The 15,816-nt window shown below is 53.2% G+C and overlaps 6 protein-coding genes across 6 annotated transcripts; 3 read left to right on the forward strand and 3 right to left on the reverse strand.

Annotated features, from left to right (window-relative positions):
- Positions 1-329: 329 nt before the first annotated feature.
- J4E85_004393 (uncharacterized protein) lies at positions 330-2,291 on the forward strand (the record flags this gene model as incomplete). The annotated part of the gene is made up of 2 exons (XM_051468651.1): positions 330-1,592; positions 1,992-2,291. The coding sequence occupies 2 exons, from the start codon at positions 330-332 to the stop codon at positions 2,289-2,291; spliced, it is 1,563 nt and encodes a 520-aa protein (XP_051326866.1).
- Positions 2,292-3,257: 966 nt separating this feature from the next.
- On the forward strand, positions 3,258-4,972 carry J4E85_004394 (uncharacterized protein; the record flags this gene model as incomplete). The annotated part of the gene is made up of 4 exons (XM_051468652.1): positions 3,258-3,519; positions 3,586-3,933; positions 3,998-4,123; positions 4,173-4,972. 4 exons carry the CDS (start codon positions 3,258-3,260, stop codon positions 4,970-4,972), a joined length of 1,536 nt encoding a protein of 511 aa, XP_051326867.1.
- Positions 4,973-5,133: 161 nt separating this feature from the next.
- J4E85_004395 (uncharacterized protein) lies at positions 5,134-7,019 on the reverse strand (the record flags this gene model as incomplete). The annotated part of the gene is made up of 2 exons (XM_051468653.1): positions 5,134-6,905; positions 6,959-7,019. The coding sequence occupies 2 exons, from the start codon at positions 7,017-7,019 to the stop codon at positions 5,134-5,136; spliced, it is 1,833 nt and encodes a 610-aa protein (XP_051326868.1).
- Positions 7,020-7,924: 905 nt separating this feature from the next.
- J4E85_004396 (uncharacterized protein) lies at positions 7,925-9,389 on the reverse strand (the record flags this gene model as incomplete). The annotated part of the gene is made up of 3 exons (XM_051468654.1): positions 7,925-8,123; positions 8,182-8,390; positions 8,439-9,389. The coding sequence occupies 3 exons, from the start codon at positions 9,387-9,389 to the stop codon at positions 7,925-7,927; spliced, it is 1,359 nt and encodes a 452-aa protein (XP_051326869.1).
- Positions 9,390-10,641: 1,252 nt separating this feature from the next.
- Positions 10,642-12,874, forward strand: J4E85_004397 (uncharacterized protein; the record flags this gene model as incomplete). The annotated part of the gene is made up of 5 exons (XM_051468655.1): positions 10,642-10,929; positions 11,088-11,372; positions 11,434-12,309; positions 12,374-12,685; positions 12,767-12,874. 5 exons carry the CDS (start codon positions 10,642-10,644, stop codon positions 12,872-12,874), a joined length of 1,869 nt encoding a protein of 622 aa, XP_051326870.1.
- A 620-nt stretch (positions 12,875-13,494) lies between these two features.
- Positions 13,495-14,949, reverse strand: J4E85_004398 (uncharacterized protein; the record flags this gene model as incomplete). Its single annotated transcript, XM_051468656.1, has 1 exon — positions 13,495-14,949. One exon carries the CDS (start codon positions 14,947-14,949, stop codon positions 13,495-13,497), a length of 1,455 nt encoding a protein of 484 aa, XP_051326871.1.
- Positions 14,950-15,816: the final 867 nt, after the last annotated feature.

Below are 15,816 nucleotides of genomic sequence, written 5' to 3' on the forward strand. Positions count from 1 at the left end.
CCCCCCCCCCCCCCCCCCCCCCCGCCCCCCCCCCCCCCCCCCCCCCCCCCCCCCCCCGTGTGGGGAGGTGCAGGTCTCACGTGCGCAGGCGATAATGATTGGCAGGGTCTGGATCGGTTACGCGTCATTCCTCTCGGAGTCGGAAGCATCCTTCAACTTAATTCCTACGATGCACACGACCATCTCCGGGCTTGGTGCTTCACTTCTACGCTTCTTACTTCCCCCTACTACTTTTAATGTCTAGTTAACTTCTGCACACGTCTCTTGGCCTGTCGCCTCCGCATGCTTGGCAAACCTCCTCCGCCGCAGCGTTAGGCGCACTATCTGCAATGTCGACCGTCTTCGCCTCCCTGGTACGCCCACCCAAGCTGCGACGCGCTTCCGCAGCTACGCAGCCCGCGGCCCAGCCTCCGCCCTCGATCGACAGTCATGGTCTCGACGAGCCCGACCTGCGCGACCTCAATGCCGCCCTGCAAGCGCTTACGGATATCTTCCCCGACCTGCAACCCGAGGTTTTCCGAGAGATGCTGTCTACTTTTAGCGAAGAGAGCAGGCTGCAAGTCGTCACCGAGACGCTCTTGAAGCATGGCGACAAGTACGTGCGGGGCCGGTACAGGAAGCCTGCTGAGCAGGAAGAGCAGCGGGAGACGGCGCAGAAGTACAAATACCGCAAAGAAGACGCACCGAGGGATACTCGAGGCATACCCCTTGCGCTGGAAGAGAAGTTCCGGTCACGACGGTATAAGGAGGCTGCCAAAGAAGCGCTGTATCAGGAATTCAAAGGCCTGAGCCACTCGACCATCAAGGCTGTGCTGGCTGAATACAACTACAGCTATACGCATGCACGACCGACGCTATTGGATCTGTCAACTAGAAGCTGGAGGTCCAGCATCACCAACTTCCTGATGCGCCGGAAGGCGCCGACGGCCAGTGATCACCCCCTGGTCATATGGACTCCCGCCGACGAACGCCTGAACCGTCCGTCTATGCCACTTCTCGTAAAGACTCGAAGCGACGAGCTGAACCAGGAGCTGTACAACGCACTCATTGTACCGGAACATGAGAAACACCGGAACGCGCAATTGCGACAGGACTATGACTTGGCCATGCAATGGAACGAAGAGGAGGCCGAGCGTGAAGGCGAAATGTACGACTGCGAATGCTGCTTCATACCCAACACGCTTCAGCAGATGTCGACCTGCGATATCGATGGCCACTACATCTGCTTCCGTTGCATACGGCATGCTATCAACGCTGCCCTCTACGACCAGGGCTGGGCGCGTAACATCAACACGGACCTGTGTACCCTGAAATGCATAGCGCCTATGACCGGTGGCTCCGAAGAGTGTCGTGGCTGCATACCCTTCTCGTTTGTGAAGCGCGCTCTTCTGGAAGAGCAAGATGGAAAGGACAACCTGAACAAACTCAACGAGCGCTTCGCTAGCGATGCACTGACCAGATCTCAGCTACCACTCGTACAGTGTCCCTTCTGCTCGTATGCGGAGTTGGATGACCTCGCGCTTCCAGATACCAACCTCTTCGCCAGCCTACGTTTCAAATCCCGCCCACTCATACTGGCTTCGCTGGCATCGGTGCCTTTGTTCGAGTTACTGTGCTTCCAAGCCACGCGAGCCTTACTTTTCGCATTTATTTTTATCTACACCTTCATCACCATCACATTTCGCCTGCCCGTCATCGCACCCTTTCGATCCGCCCTCAGGCGTGTCCACCTAAAGCGTCGCGGCCTTCGGTTCCAGTGTCTCTCCCCAAGCTGCGGTCGCGCATCCTGCCTCTCGTGCTCCCTTCCCTGGCATGACCCCCACACATGTTTCTCTTCCCAACTCACGTCCCTTCGTCTCACACTCGAACGTGCTACCACAGACGCAGTCAAGCGTACCTGTCCTCAATGCAACCTAGGCTTTGTAAAATCCGAGGGCTGCAATAAGCTCGTTTGTCTTTGTGGGTACAGCATGTGCTACATCTGCCGACAGGGTCTTGCGAATGAGGGCTATCAACACTTCTGTGGACACTTCCGCGAACGGCCCGGACAGCCATGCGGCGAGTGCAACAAATGTGATCTATACCGCGTAGAGGACGAAGAGAGGGTGGTCAAGAGGGCCAAAGATAGGGCCGAAGCAGAGTGGTGGGAGGCGCAGGGCGATGGTGCGAAAGAAGGACTGCAGAAAGAGGTTGGGAAGAACGAGGGCTCTGCGGCGAAAGGGGTTGCGGGGCTGAAGAGGGGAAATTGGGAAGCCTGGATCGAAGGCGTACTGGATAGTGTGCTTGTTTAATTATTTGCTGTTGGCGTTCGGATGTGGCCACAGACCGTCAGAAAGATTGATACCCAGAATTGATATTGTACAGCGTCCCTCGTGGACGCCATCTTACTTGCAACTCTTTTGATCAGTCCCCGTGATGGCTGTTCTATCGGTAGTGAGATATCCTTCAAGTGACATTACAATTTTCGATATTTGACGTACACATTCTTTGTGCAAGACATGATACATTTATCCCCAGCTCTTCCGGCGGAACGCCTGGCATATACGCGAGAATGGATACTGCATCGATCTTTCTCCCGGGGTCCAGGGTCTACAGAAATGTAGAGCGTTCGTGACAGAGGAAGTGGTGAAGATAAGTGCATTCTAGCGTACACTTCCGTTCTGCAGGGCTTATTTCCGAGATATCGCTCTTACCTTTTGCAGTTGCTAAACATACAAAGTCCATAGGCGCTCACGACGTTGGCTACCGTTGTACCCCTCATCAGGGACCAACACACCACCTTCCTAACGTCACCTAGCGCCCCGCAAGCGAACGGGGAGCGTTATCAGCCGCGATACTATCTCCACTGACATCATCACGTCTACACATTAGCAATCTGCTATCACACGCTGCACTCTTGGCTATTCCTCGGAAGAAAGATCTCACTGTGTCGCCTACGATGCAGGCTAGAGATCTGGGACCTATCGCGCGTTCATCGGCTTGTCGCTACAGGGTTCATGATAAGGGATGCTGGTCGGAAGAAACGATGTTTGGCTGCCATTGAGGACGCAGAAGCGATCTTCGATAGATGCTCCTTGATAGGTAATGCTGTATGCCGGGTATGAGGTCGGCATGCATGTGAGGGGCGACACGGCAATGCAGATGTTGGGATGGTAGGGTACTGGGTTCGTTACATATACCATGTCGCACCACATGCTACATGGAAACCAATCGAGAACAATAACTGCTTTACCTGTCCTCGTCTCTATATCGGCAAGATGAGTATCCCGGAGAAAGAGATAGCCCACGAGTCGAAATCGGGCGACACTTCTCCTTCGCGACCGCATTCGGACGTCGAGATTGGTACCATCGAGGAGCCATCCAACAACGGCGATGAAGCACTCAAGTTTCTTAAAAATGCACACAATGTCGGTGCTCTCACGCCAGAAGATGAGCGAAGACTGGTTCGAAAGATTGACTGGATGATCATGCCACTCATGTGGTGTTGTTACTGTTTGCAGTATCTGGACAAAACACTGGGTATGTCAGCTCTTTGCATTGCTGCATCACTACTCTGCAACCGAACATACTGACAGTTCATACTAGTGAACTACGCGGCGGTGATGGGTCTCTACGAGGACGCGAACATCAACACGGCACAATTCTCCAACCTCGCTCTCTTCTTTTACGTATCTTACCTCGCGCTCGAGTTCCCTCATGGCTACGGCATGCAGCGTCTGCCTACTGCAAAGTACCTCGGTGCAGCCGTGATACTCTGGGGTCTCGTCACGGCACTCACATGTGTGTGTAAGAACTACGGCGCTCTAGTAGCTACACGCGTCCTATTGGGTTGCTTCGAGTCGGCCGTCGCGCCCAGTTTGATCCTGATAACTTCGATGTGGTATAAGAAGAAAGAACAACCGCTGCGAACCGGTATCTGGTATCTCGGAGTTGGTAAGTCCTGGCTGTACGAAATTCATCTGAGACATATACTGACTTCGTACCTCTACCCCTGCAGGAACAGGAACGATCATTGGAAGTCTGATCAGTTTCGGGTTTCAGCACTACGACAGTGCCACGTTTACTAGCTGGCAGATCATGTTCTTGGTCGTGGGCTTGGTTACTGTCTCAGTCGGTATAACTGGTATGTGAATCACTACAACGGGTTTTCGAAAAGGTGCTGACTTAGGTAGTGGTGTTGCTTCTTCCCGACAACCCCATGTCCTCTCGCCTAACCCCAGCAGAGAAGGTATGGGCCATCGAACGCCTACGTGAGAACCAAACCGGCATCGAGAACACGCATTTTAAGTTTCACCAAGTGCTCGACTGTTTCAAAGACCCGCAGACATGGATGTTATCGATCATCACCATATCATCCAATGTACCCAACGGTGCAGTGTCTTCCTACCAGGCCACACTCATCAAGTCATTCGGCTTCAGCTCCAAAACTACAGCTTTGCTACAACTACCTTCGGGTGCCGTCAGCGTCATCTCCATTCTCATCGCTACATACCTCGCCGGTCGTTTCAACCAACGCGCACTAAATGTTGTCTCCTTGCTTATACCTGGCGCGCTGGGAGGCTGCCTCATGGCTTTCCTTCCCGGTGAGTCCAGAGTAGGGAAGCTTATTGGGAACTACCTTACCAACTGCATTGGCTCCAGCTTACCGCTCCTCTACTCCTGGGTGTCTGCGAACATTGCCGGTCACACGAAAAAAGTAACCATGAACGCTATTTTGCTCATGTCTTTCTGCTTGGGAAATATTATCGGACCGTTGACATTCCGCCAAGGCGATGGGCCTGACTTCATACCAGCCAAGGTCACCATTGTAGTGACTTGCGCATTCGCAGCAGCCATGGCGCTGGTATTGAGAGCCTACTACATGTGGGAGAATAAGAAGAGGGATCGAGAGGACGACGGGACGCATCTTGAGAACGAGGAGTTCCTTGACTTGACAGATCGCGAGAATAGGCGGTTTAGATATAGGTTGTAGGAAGGGCAAAGGATAGGTAGCCCAATGGGAAAGCACGAGGCGGTTCAGTACGAGCCTCCTTCTCACACTCAAATCATCGACCATACTGGATTGAACTTCATCGGATGCAAGAAACTTATAAGTTAATCAACGCTAATTTACATGCTACAGTCCACACCACCCTAAGGGGTACCGGCACTTCCTCGCAGCTCACTAATGATGATATCCGCCGCCTTCTCACCAATGACAAGTGCCGTGTTATTCGTGTTACCACCTACATTCTCCGGAGGGATACTGAGATCCGCAATCTTCAACCCCTTAACGCCGTGCACGTTCAAGGAGGAATCAACAACACCATCCTCCTCCCTTGGTGCCATCTTGCACGTGCCAAGTGAGTGCCACGTTGTGTTGACGTTCTCTCGTAGCCACTGCTCGATGGCAGCGTCATCTTCCTTGCTGTAGACCAAGTCCTTGACGTTTTCCAAAGGCCCTTCGACATTCTCTTGTAGGGCGACCGCGGAATCGGCAGCGAACTTTGGATGGCCCGCAGCCAATTCGCCACGGTAGAACTGCGTACGTCGCAAGATCTCGCGTTGCTTCTTGTACGCCCAGATCTGCTTCTTGAGGTCGATGTCGTCTTTGTCGTTGAAGAAGCCTACGTCAAAGTCTAGTGGATCATCGTGCTTCGGGCCGGTGATGTGCATGTGTCCGCGCGAGTAGGGGTACGCGGTGTAGTTGCCTGCTGTGACGTACTGGCCCGCAGGTATGCTTGCTGGGTCGCCCAAGAAGCAAGACACCAGACCACACAGCATCAACGGACGGTTTGGCGCATCCTTGAAGTCGCGGTTCCACGCTTCTTGGAACTCTGGTCCGAGGGAAGTGACCTCTTCTTCAGTAGGGCGAAGCTTTGAGGATATGTCGATACCGTTCCAGCCTAGCATAGGGTCTTTGTTCTTCATCATCTCGGCAACGTCGGCACGTCCGCTGAGGATGCCATCGATTGTTTGGTCGGGCGCTAGGGCAGTCTTGTAGGGGTAGAGAAGGAGGTGGTGGTCTTGGTAGTCCTTTCCTACACCAGGTAACTCTTCCACAAGAGGTACACCGGCACGTTCGAGTATCTCCTTGGAGCCCAGGCCCGAACGTTCGAGAATGGGCGGTGTACCGCAAGCACCGGATGTAACGACGACCAACTTGCGAGCCTTCACAGCCTTCACTGGATGCATACTCAAACCGATTTCAGCTTGGAACTCTGGATTCGGTGTGTATTCGACACCAGTGGCACGCTTGTTCTCGTCGAACAGTACGCGCACCACCTTCGATTCGACGAGAACGTGAAGGTTGGAATACCGCTCATCTTCGAGCTTCGGGTGGAGGTATGTGTGTGCGGTATCTTGGCGCTTGCCCTCTGGTGAGACGTAGCGTTGCCATCGCGCAATACCGTTGTTGTCGTCCAGGTTCTGCAAATCTTCGATCTCAGGGTAGCCGACCTTCTCAGCTGCGCTTATAAAGTCGTCTTCAGCAGCCTTTGCGCGATAACCTCCGTCTGAGACATGGATTGGTCCGCTGTGGCCGTGGTGCTCTTTCGCTCCGGGCCCATGGTAGGTCTCTAGCTTCTTTAGGTGGGGCCACATCTCCTCAGCTGACCAGCCAGGTGTGTTCCAGCTATCGAAGTCCGATCTTTGTGCTCGTGTGTACATCATGAAGTTGATTGAACTGCCTCCGCCCAAGGTACCACCACAAGGTACAATGGGTTCACGATCGGCTAGCTGCTTCGACTTGTTTCCTTTGTAGAAGAGAGCGGTCTTGGTGGCAGGCAGTAGGTTCTGCAGGTAGAAAACGGGGTTGACAACGCTGGCGACATCTTTGTTGTTCGCGCCCCCTTCGATTACAAGAATAGAGAGGGAGGGGTCATCTTCAGCAAGTCGACCGGCTATGATACAACCCGCTGTACCGCCTACACAAAGATGTCAGTGGGGGATTCGATGAGGGTGAATATGATAGACATACCTCCAGCGATGATGACATCTACCTCATTAATGTCGTCTGCAAGCTTGTTGTATATACCCATGATGAAATTCTGTTATGATCTGGGCACTCTGAGAAGATGTTCGGATACCAGATGACAAGACAACTGTCAAGAGTCAGATTTGGGAGTCCAGCAATCCGTTTAAGTAAATGTTCAGTATTTCTTTGCCCCTCGCAAATAAAGTTCGGCCACTTACAGCCCATCGCAGACCATTTATCAGATGCCATAGGTTTTTTGTGAACTTGAGTACCGCACTACCCCATCTTCTGCTCTTTTCGGCTTGGCGCCGGTGATACTAGCGGACCCTTTCCGCGCATCTAGATGGCGACCCCAAGGCTTAGGGAACGCTACGAGCTATTAGCTCTCACAACAACTGAACGATCTCCCATGCCGTCCACTTAGAATAGCCTTGTGTTTGCGCTATCAGCCATGGTGGTGGTGAATAGCACATCAGGTGTTCTTTCCCCGCATTCGTGAGCCGTAACCTAACGGCGATCATATGCGCCTGTCCGAGAACCGCGGATAACAATTGTGAAAAGAAGGACGTAGAGAGGTACAATCTAGAACGTGTGTTCCACGCAGTTTTTCAAATTTGAGCTGGTGGTGGCGATGTTAGCAAACACTTCATTCGTAAAGCACAAAAGATAAGAGAGATTGTGAAAGAGTGTAATGAGGTATCTTGGAATATCCGAAGGCCTACTTTCGGATACTTGAACCCTGCAGCCCACTAACATTGCGCATTCGGAACCATGGATCGATGCACGGTAACCGCAAGAGTCGATGGCATGTGCAGGCTAAGGCACTAGGACGTAAAGTCCCGGCTTGTTGGGGCGAAAGTTCATGAAAAAGGAAAGCTATCCTCGATCACATCCACATATGGCTGCCTTCTTCAGAAATACGAGATTATAACCGAGTTTTCGCCGTACGACGGTGCCAAGCATCGCATCTTAGAAGAGCCGATCAAGACCCATGTCAAGTATGTTTTGGAACTCGACGCGACGCTTGCCAGCGATACTACGCTTTTTGGGTTTGGCGTCCGCCGCGATGTAGTGCTCGATGATGTTGACGGTAGCGCCCAATGTATGGAAGGGTGCAAGATTGTCGAGCATGAGGTTAGCGCTCTCGTCGTCTTGAATGGAGTCGTGCCTTAGGAGCGCAACGTTAGTGATTGTTCGAAAGTAAATCGAACCTTGGGCTGACTTACCAATGAATGACGACCTCTCGCAAGTCTGGCGCCTTCAACAGGATCTCGAATACGAAATTGGAGCGCTGGCGAAGAAGGGCAGGGAAGATGGCCTCGATGGAGTCGGTAGTGTCGGCGCGGATCCAGGCTGAATCCCAAACGAAAGTTATATTAACCTTTCGAATGTTCTCCATAGGAGAAAAGGCAGCGTCGGTGATCTGGCTGAAAGCCTGAACATTGGTGTACGAAGTCAGCAAATGTCACACGTTAATTCACACAGGAAAATGACTTGCCTCTTCGAAGAAAGACGTGTGGGCGAAGCTACCAGTGGCGTCGATACGTAGAACAGCTACATCGTAGAACCAGTTCTTTGCCTCGTTGTTCAGCTGGCGGGAGGCCAGCAGGAGCTGGACCGGCGGAGGACAGTGAGTGATGCGCATGAAGTTCGGTATGTGGCGCCACTTGTTATGGGGTCGGAATACGGGTGTTGGGGGAGGAGGAGGCTGAGCCGCAACGACTGTAGCAGCAGCGTTGCCGCCGTCATCAGTCAGATCTTCGTCGCCCTCGCTATCGCCTTCGGCCTCTTCGTCATTGTGTAGCTGGGCATCCTCGGTCTCTTCGCCGTTGTCGCCCTCATCCTCGCTGTCACCCTCACCGGCATGACCTTGTCCAGGTTCTTCCGCTGCCATCCCGTCTTCGGAGTGGTGGTCGGGGTCAACTTGAGCCGTAGCTTGGGATGGAACGGGGACGCTAGCAGTTGCCGACTGGGTATCGTGCGCGCCGGCGACAGCTCCTTCTACCTCATCGTCCTCATCTTCGCCGTCCAAGTCAGACTCAGACTCATCTTCAGCTTCATCCTCATCATTGCCATCTTCCTGCTCTGCTCCTTCGTCCTCATTTCCATCTTCGTCTTCGTCCTCGTCCTCGTTTTCGCTGTCCTCCGCGGCATCTTCGTTCTCTTCTTGATCATCCTCCTCACTGTTGTGGTCGCTTACAGCACTCTCGTCATCGTGATCATCGTAGTCGTTGGCGTATACGACGCGCGGGGTGGGACCGTTGGGGTTGTCAATGGCGTCTTGGGCAACGAGTTCCTTGACCTCTTTCTTCTCGAACCAGTAGCGGAGCAGCTTCTTAGGCTTGACGTCGCGCGCGGCCACATGCTCGAAAATGGAGTGTCGCACCTCGAGCGGGAGGTCCATGAAGGCGGGTGCAGCCTTGTCGTTGGTCATGGCGGGCAGTTGGTCGCGCGTGAGTTTTGTAGAATGAGCTGCGCAGGGAGATGCAAGGTAGAGAGACTTGCGAGCGGGATTGGCAGCAAACTAGAGAGAGAATACGGGCGAGATCAGGGTTCAAGTAAAGTTGGTGCCGCAGTTGCCTGCAGTGGGCTGCGCGGGGCTTGCAGGCGTTTGTGTAGCCAGAAACGCTGGAACGCGGAGCAGGACCAGAAGTGAAGGAGCGGACGAGAGCCACTGAGGGGCACGCCCAAGCGTCGAGAGGTCCATCATGACCAACAGGGCGCTCAGGTCTGGATGCGTCGTTTCGCAGTCGCTGGTAGCTATGGAGTCGCAGTTGACCCACCGTCGCGCCTTCCCCACGGAGCTGGACGCGCTACGTCAGCCCCTTGCCTGATTGGCTGCAGCCATCTCGCGACTCCCGGCCAGCTTCCACTCCATTAGACTCAATGAACGTCATCCTTTCCATCGCGTGCCACAAGACTTCAGCATTCCCAAAACCTTTAAATGGCAGCGCAAGCCCACAGCAACCAGGCAGCATGACTTTAATACATGGACACACTCATACGCTCGTAGTGCATCGATTCACCCCTTCCAAGGCTGTGTCATGCTATATGCAGTTCCCAGGCTGCCCATACGCTCTTTCCGAGCTGCTGACACCACGCTCATCACGAAGGAGCACGTCCGCCGACGCCTACTACCCGACATGAACAGGACATAGGCTGTAGAGGATGCAGCCACACTCGAAAGACAATACTTCTCCTTCAGCACTTGTATTAGCCGTTCCAACTATTGTTGCAGCATGCCCATCCCGCGGACGATGTTTGGGTACCTGGCCTATCGATGCATGTAGTAGAGGCCGCAAGATCAAGGCACTGGCCGCTTCTCCAACGAGGAGACTCGAGACTTCTCTGACTACCACGTGTAGGAGTCGGCCTTGCTGTCTTTGGAGTAGGATCGTCGTCAGGTTCAGCATGTTCCACCTTCTTCCATCTACAACCACAGTAAACATCAACACACCATGAAGCAGCAGCACCTCACTGCTGCTGCCCGTCTACAAGCTACGTGCATGAGTATATAATCCCGTCCTCGGGTCTCCATCCTCCATTTCTCTCTCACATCACAACCAGCCCAGCAACTCTACCATCAACTCTTCTACCCAGCTCATCCATCCGTCATCCATACCTGAGCCCACCCCATCAACGCATCCCACCGGTAGAGCTTGGTTCCTCCAACCACACCCCACGCCATGCGTCTCACCACCAGCGTCATCGCTGGCTTCATCGCCTTCGGTGCCGCTACGCCTGCCGGCCTGGCAGTCAAGCCAAGTTCCATTGAGGACCCTGTCGATGCTGTCCCAGCCCAGCACACTCCCGTCGTCGACGGGAACTGGCACATTGGCTGCGACAAGAACAACTACTGCTCCTACTACCAGGGAGGCGACATGGCTGTTGGCAATGACAACTCAGTATCCCCTCGTACCATTGCTCTGTCGGAAACCTCATGCAAACAGTGCTCAGTTAAGGAACCTTGCGACGTAAGTCTTCCTCATGTTCTCTTCTTTCGGAATAGGATGATCTTTGCTGACCTTCTGGCTGGTAGTATTGCAAGCCTTATGAATACAAATGTCGGGACTGCGACCATTACCAATGTTTCGACGCTTTTCTGAATACGCGTAGCTGCTTCGACGTTCAGCCCGAGCTCAGCGATGCCATCCGCAATCACACAGTCACAGCCACCATCCTCAAGACCACCATCAGCACCTCTGTCGTAACTGTGACCGCCATGCCTACTTCTGAGGCATCAATCTCCGACATCACCACTACCATCACGCTTGCTCGTACAGCCCTACCCCCGACGCACACTAGTCTGGCCCCTCGCGATGAGCTAGCCTCCAACGATGGCGACAACCAGTCACCTATTCGTCGCACTGCCTTCAAGCAGTCGGAATGCTTCCCTTGCAACGACCAAACTTGCCCAGTACGTTGATTCGTCCCAGGTTTCTTGCCTGTACTCAGCTTGCTAACTTATCTTTTCTCAGGAATGCCACGCCGACTGCGCAGAGTGCGACAAGTACCTTTGCAACAACTTAGCCACTCACATGACGGTGTGCATGAGCGTCCGTTCCAAATGGCAGCCCCCGGGCTTCAACGTCTCTGCCTCCGGACCCAGCGAGACCACAACTACCACCGAGACAGTGGTCATTTCGACCGTCGTTGGCCCCACGTCCTCGCCAGTCGTCACCGTCACCGTGTCCGCCCCTCTTACCAGTACCACTACTGTTGTCGTAGCTCCTCAGAGCTCCCCATGCACTACGACCACTACTTCGATACCTGTAGTAACCAGTACTGTGACAGTGGTTACTCAGCGTCCACAGACCAAAACCGTGACAGTTATTTCTCAGCGTCCACAGACAAGCACTGTGACAGTTGTTGCTCAGCGTCCACAGATCACCACTGTCGTCGTGACAGCTCCTCGGGTTCAAACCACCACTGTCGTCATGACAGCTCCTCGGGTTCAGACTACCACTGTCGTCGTGGCAGCCCCTCAGATTCAGATTAATACCGTCACTGTGGAGAAGCCGGCTTCCACTGTAATCTACCAGCAACCAGGCACCACATCCATCGTTACTGTACAGAACCCAGCTTCTACTGTCGTCTACCAGCAACCAGGCACAACTTCCACTGTCACCTATCACTACCAGGATCCAGCGTCCACCATCATGCTCCAGCCACCAACTGTTACTGCTTCGCGCTCACCACACGTGCTCGAGATTCCCGTCACTGTGATCACGACCGCGACCCACACCGTAGCCAGGTCAGTTCGTGCCAACCAAACCCCTGCGCCTATGTCTCCCCGCGATAGCATTATCGCCAAGCCAATGTGCGACTCTTGCGACGGTAACCCGGAGTGCGATGTAAGTTGAAGCACCAGTCCGTCGTGTGCTCAAAGAACTTCTGATTGACTTCCGCTACAAACAGGGGTGCGATTTCGCTTGCGACGAAGACCAAGGCTGTGAGCACTTCCTGTGCAAAGACCCTCTCAGCGAAGCGGAGATCTGCATAAGCCTCCTAGAGGACGCCGAGGCGTCCAAAGCATACGACACGTCCATGGCTTCCGGCGATTTCCTTGGCTCCGCCGCGATGCTTCTGGTGCTCGCTGGCGATGACGCCCCTACTTCCAACACAACGACCACCCATTTGCAGCCGGCGATCTCCAACGGAACCCGGCCAGACTTTTCCTTTGCCGATGAGGATTGCTATCTGTGCGAGTCCGGTGATGAGTCTTGCAACGTAAGTCACTGCCTTGCCCACCCACCCCCTGCAATGTTGCATCATCTTCATTGGTATAGTTCGTCGACTAACTCCTCCCAGATGTGCGACTGGCAGTTCACCTGCGGCATCAAGAAGAAGTGCTTCCACAACGGCGCGCGCGAGGTTGTCGAGTTGTGCTTCGAGAAAGGCGAGAAGTGCCGTCCTTAACCGATTCCGCCGGGCATTACTCTTCGTGCCGACTGAAGCGAGCCATCCTGCGATGCCACGAACCCATGAGGTAGCTGGATTGTCGCTTTTGGCTCTGCTGTCTTTTTGCACGCTTCGTTGGTCGCGTCGCTCCGTTTCACGCTAGTGTGAGCTTGCGCTGGCTTCTGCCATGTTCTTTCTCCTGTTGTTTCTCTTCCCCTTTGTTGCTCCGCGTTAGTAGTTTGTAGCTTCTTCTGAATACATTACATCCCCTTAATTTCTGAGATACTTGCTTCCTTGTTGATGTATGCTCACCGATCGCATGTTCTCACTACTTGCTTCGCAACTTGCCGATGGAGTCCGCGATGGTCAGTCGTTCTCAAAGAGGCCGCTCGCTCGACCCATGATTGCTTCAATGACATTCTCTTGCATTGGAAGCGTGCATGCAATTGACCGATACACTTACAATCGGCACCGGGTGACATAAGACCTGGCAGAATGCCTGTCGTGAAAGTCCCCAGGACGCATATAAATCGGACATACAATACAGGTGTACATTCTTTGTTCTCACTTTTTGTAACGCATACCCTTTTCCTAAGTCGAAACTTCATCTAGTTAAGGGGATTGCAGAGCCATCTCACTCAACCCCAGACCAAGTCAATTCTCTCGCCCTTGACTTTCGAGTTGAACCACTCGTAGATCTCGACATCATTCTGTACTAGACTTGCACCATCAAGAACCCCACTTCTACCTAGTCTCTCCGTCGCGAACTGTAACTCCATGGTTGCCAAGTTTCTGGCGATGCACGCTCTGCTCCCTGCCCCAAATGCGAACCAGTACTTCGACATAGCTTCTGTTGGTTTCAGCCATCTTTCAGGCCGGAAGCTTCTTGGTGAGGGAAAGATGCCCGGGTTGAAGTGCAGCTCATAGGCTGAGCAACCGACAATGGAACCAGCTGGGAAGTAGGTGTTTTTGAAAGTCCAACCTCCTGCGGGGACGGTATGAGGTAAGCGCGTAGGATTTGCCATGCTAATTCGCAGGCCTTCTTTGACGATAGCGTTGAGATAGGGTAGCGCTTGAACTTCCTGCGCATCTGGACCAAGGACAATGTTGTTGTTAACCTCATCCTTTAGTCTTTCGTACATGTCTGGGTACAACGCCAAATTGCGCATGATCGTTGCCAAGTTCATCCCCGTAGAGTCTGTTCCAGCGAAGATGAGATCTTTGCACTGTGCCTTAACTTCGGAGTCGCTGAGCCCCGCAGCGAGTAGACGCCCGGGGTATGTTGTTGACTTCTCCGAGGTATTCGCTACCAGTGTGCCGATGAACTTGTCAACAAGCATCATGCTATCTTCAGTCTCTGGATCGGGCAACCATTTGGCAACGGCCCATTCCAACCACGTGAAAGCGAAATTTGGGAGGTAGAAGAAGCGGCCGACAGCGACAAATGCGTCCACGAACGCGCTCACGCTGAGCACTGGACCGCGTTCGCTGACCCCATCGTAATTCTCCCGGAACAGGTGCGTAGAAACTGCGTCCACAGCCAGGCTTCGCGTCAAGTTGAGCACGTTGACAGGCCGCTTTGTCATGGCTTCGTCCCTCAATCGCTCCACCATACGATCGACGCATCCCCAAATTGCTCTCTCATTTTCCCTTAATGCTTTTGTTGAGAACAGCGGGACCACAGCTTTCGCTCTTGGGCTCCTGTAGTCCGTGTCGATAGTGGAGAAAATAGTCTTGTGGCCATCAATATCGAAATTTGCATAGCACGCCGCTTTCGGAAAGCCTCCTTTCGATACGTAGATTGCAGGTACAGCATCCGCGTCGCTTATATCGACTTCGTTCGGTGAGACTCGGACATACGGGCCGTATTGTCCGTGGAGTTTGTGAATCGTGCTTGCTTCGTCTCCGATGTAGGCGTGGTAGTGAAGGAAAATGCTGGTTAGCTTAGGTAATACGGGTCCAGGGATGTGGGATAGAGGATGGAAGTAGATGCGATATACTGAACGGATCAATACAAGCAGGAAAGGCGTGAAGAACAAGGCTGTTATGGGATGAGCCGATATCGCGCCAACAACGAGGCTTTGAAGCGCCATCGGAACTTCGAACAGCTGAACGGCTACATTGACGATCTGGCAGTCGTCGTGTCTTTTATGTGAGTCGTGGTTGGTTGAGTCACCGTAGCGTTAGTGGGGTGCTATCAACGGCGATCATGGAGATAAGGCGTCATCCACTCCCACTTTGGACTCTCCTTGACATTGCAGAAACTAGGACGCATTATACATTATTGCTCTAGGTAAATACATGTAGTCTAAGTTCCCCTCATTATTACTCATTTTCGTTCCCTTTGATGGTGCCGGCGCGATCAACCCGCGAAACCCGCTAACAGCAAGCACATCAAACAATGTCCCCTCTTCTTCTACCTGGCCATCTAACTCAAATCACTGGCCCTACCATCCTTGGTCGAAGGCGTCAACTCCACGTCCGCTGTATCATCAGCCATCGCACCCTTCTTCGACCTCCTCCACTGATGTACAGCAATGCAACTCAGCAGGGCCATTCCCGCATGTAAAAGGCCCAGTAACCCCTGGAATCCCACCTCAGCGTATCCAAGGCTATCCCAATACGACTTGTTGTAGGTGTTGCTCTCATCGTTGTAGATGATGAGCGTGTGTAGAAAGCAGATGGCCCCATAAAGACACACCATGACCAAAGATACAGTGAGACCAAGGATGGGATGAAACAAATTTGGTACGGAGGCTGAAGAGGGTATAGCCACGAGGCTGAAGAGGGTGTAAACGGTATCTGGGATCATTGCGAACCCTGTGCGGAAGAACCAATCATTTCTAGATACCCAGTTAGTATGCGCTTTGTTCGATTGGTGTGGCTCTTGAAACGATCGTAAGTGGGAAGACCATGTGCTGTGACTTACGCATAGCTTTGCCAACGGGGGTCGTTGTCGC

Source organism: Alternaria conjuncta, assembly GCF_024043145.1.
Source record: "Alternaria conjuncta strain BMP 0040 chromosome Unknown scaffold_6, whole genome shotgun sequence".
Classification (NCBI taxonomy): Eukaryota; Fungi; Ascomycota; class Dothideomycetes; order Pleosporales; family Pleosporaceae; genus Alternaria; species Alternaria conjuncta.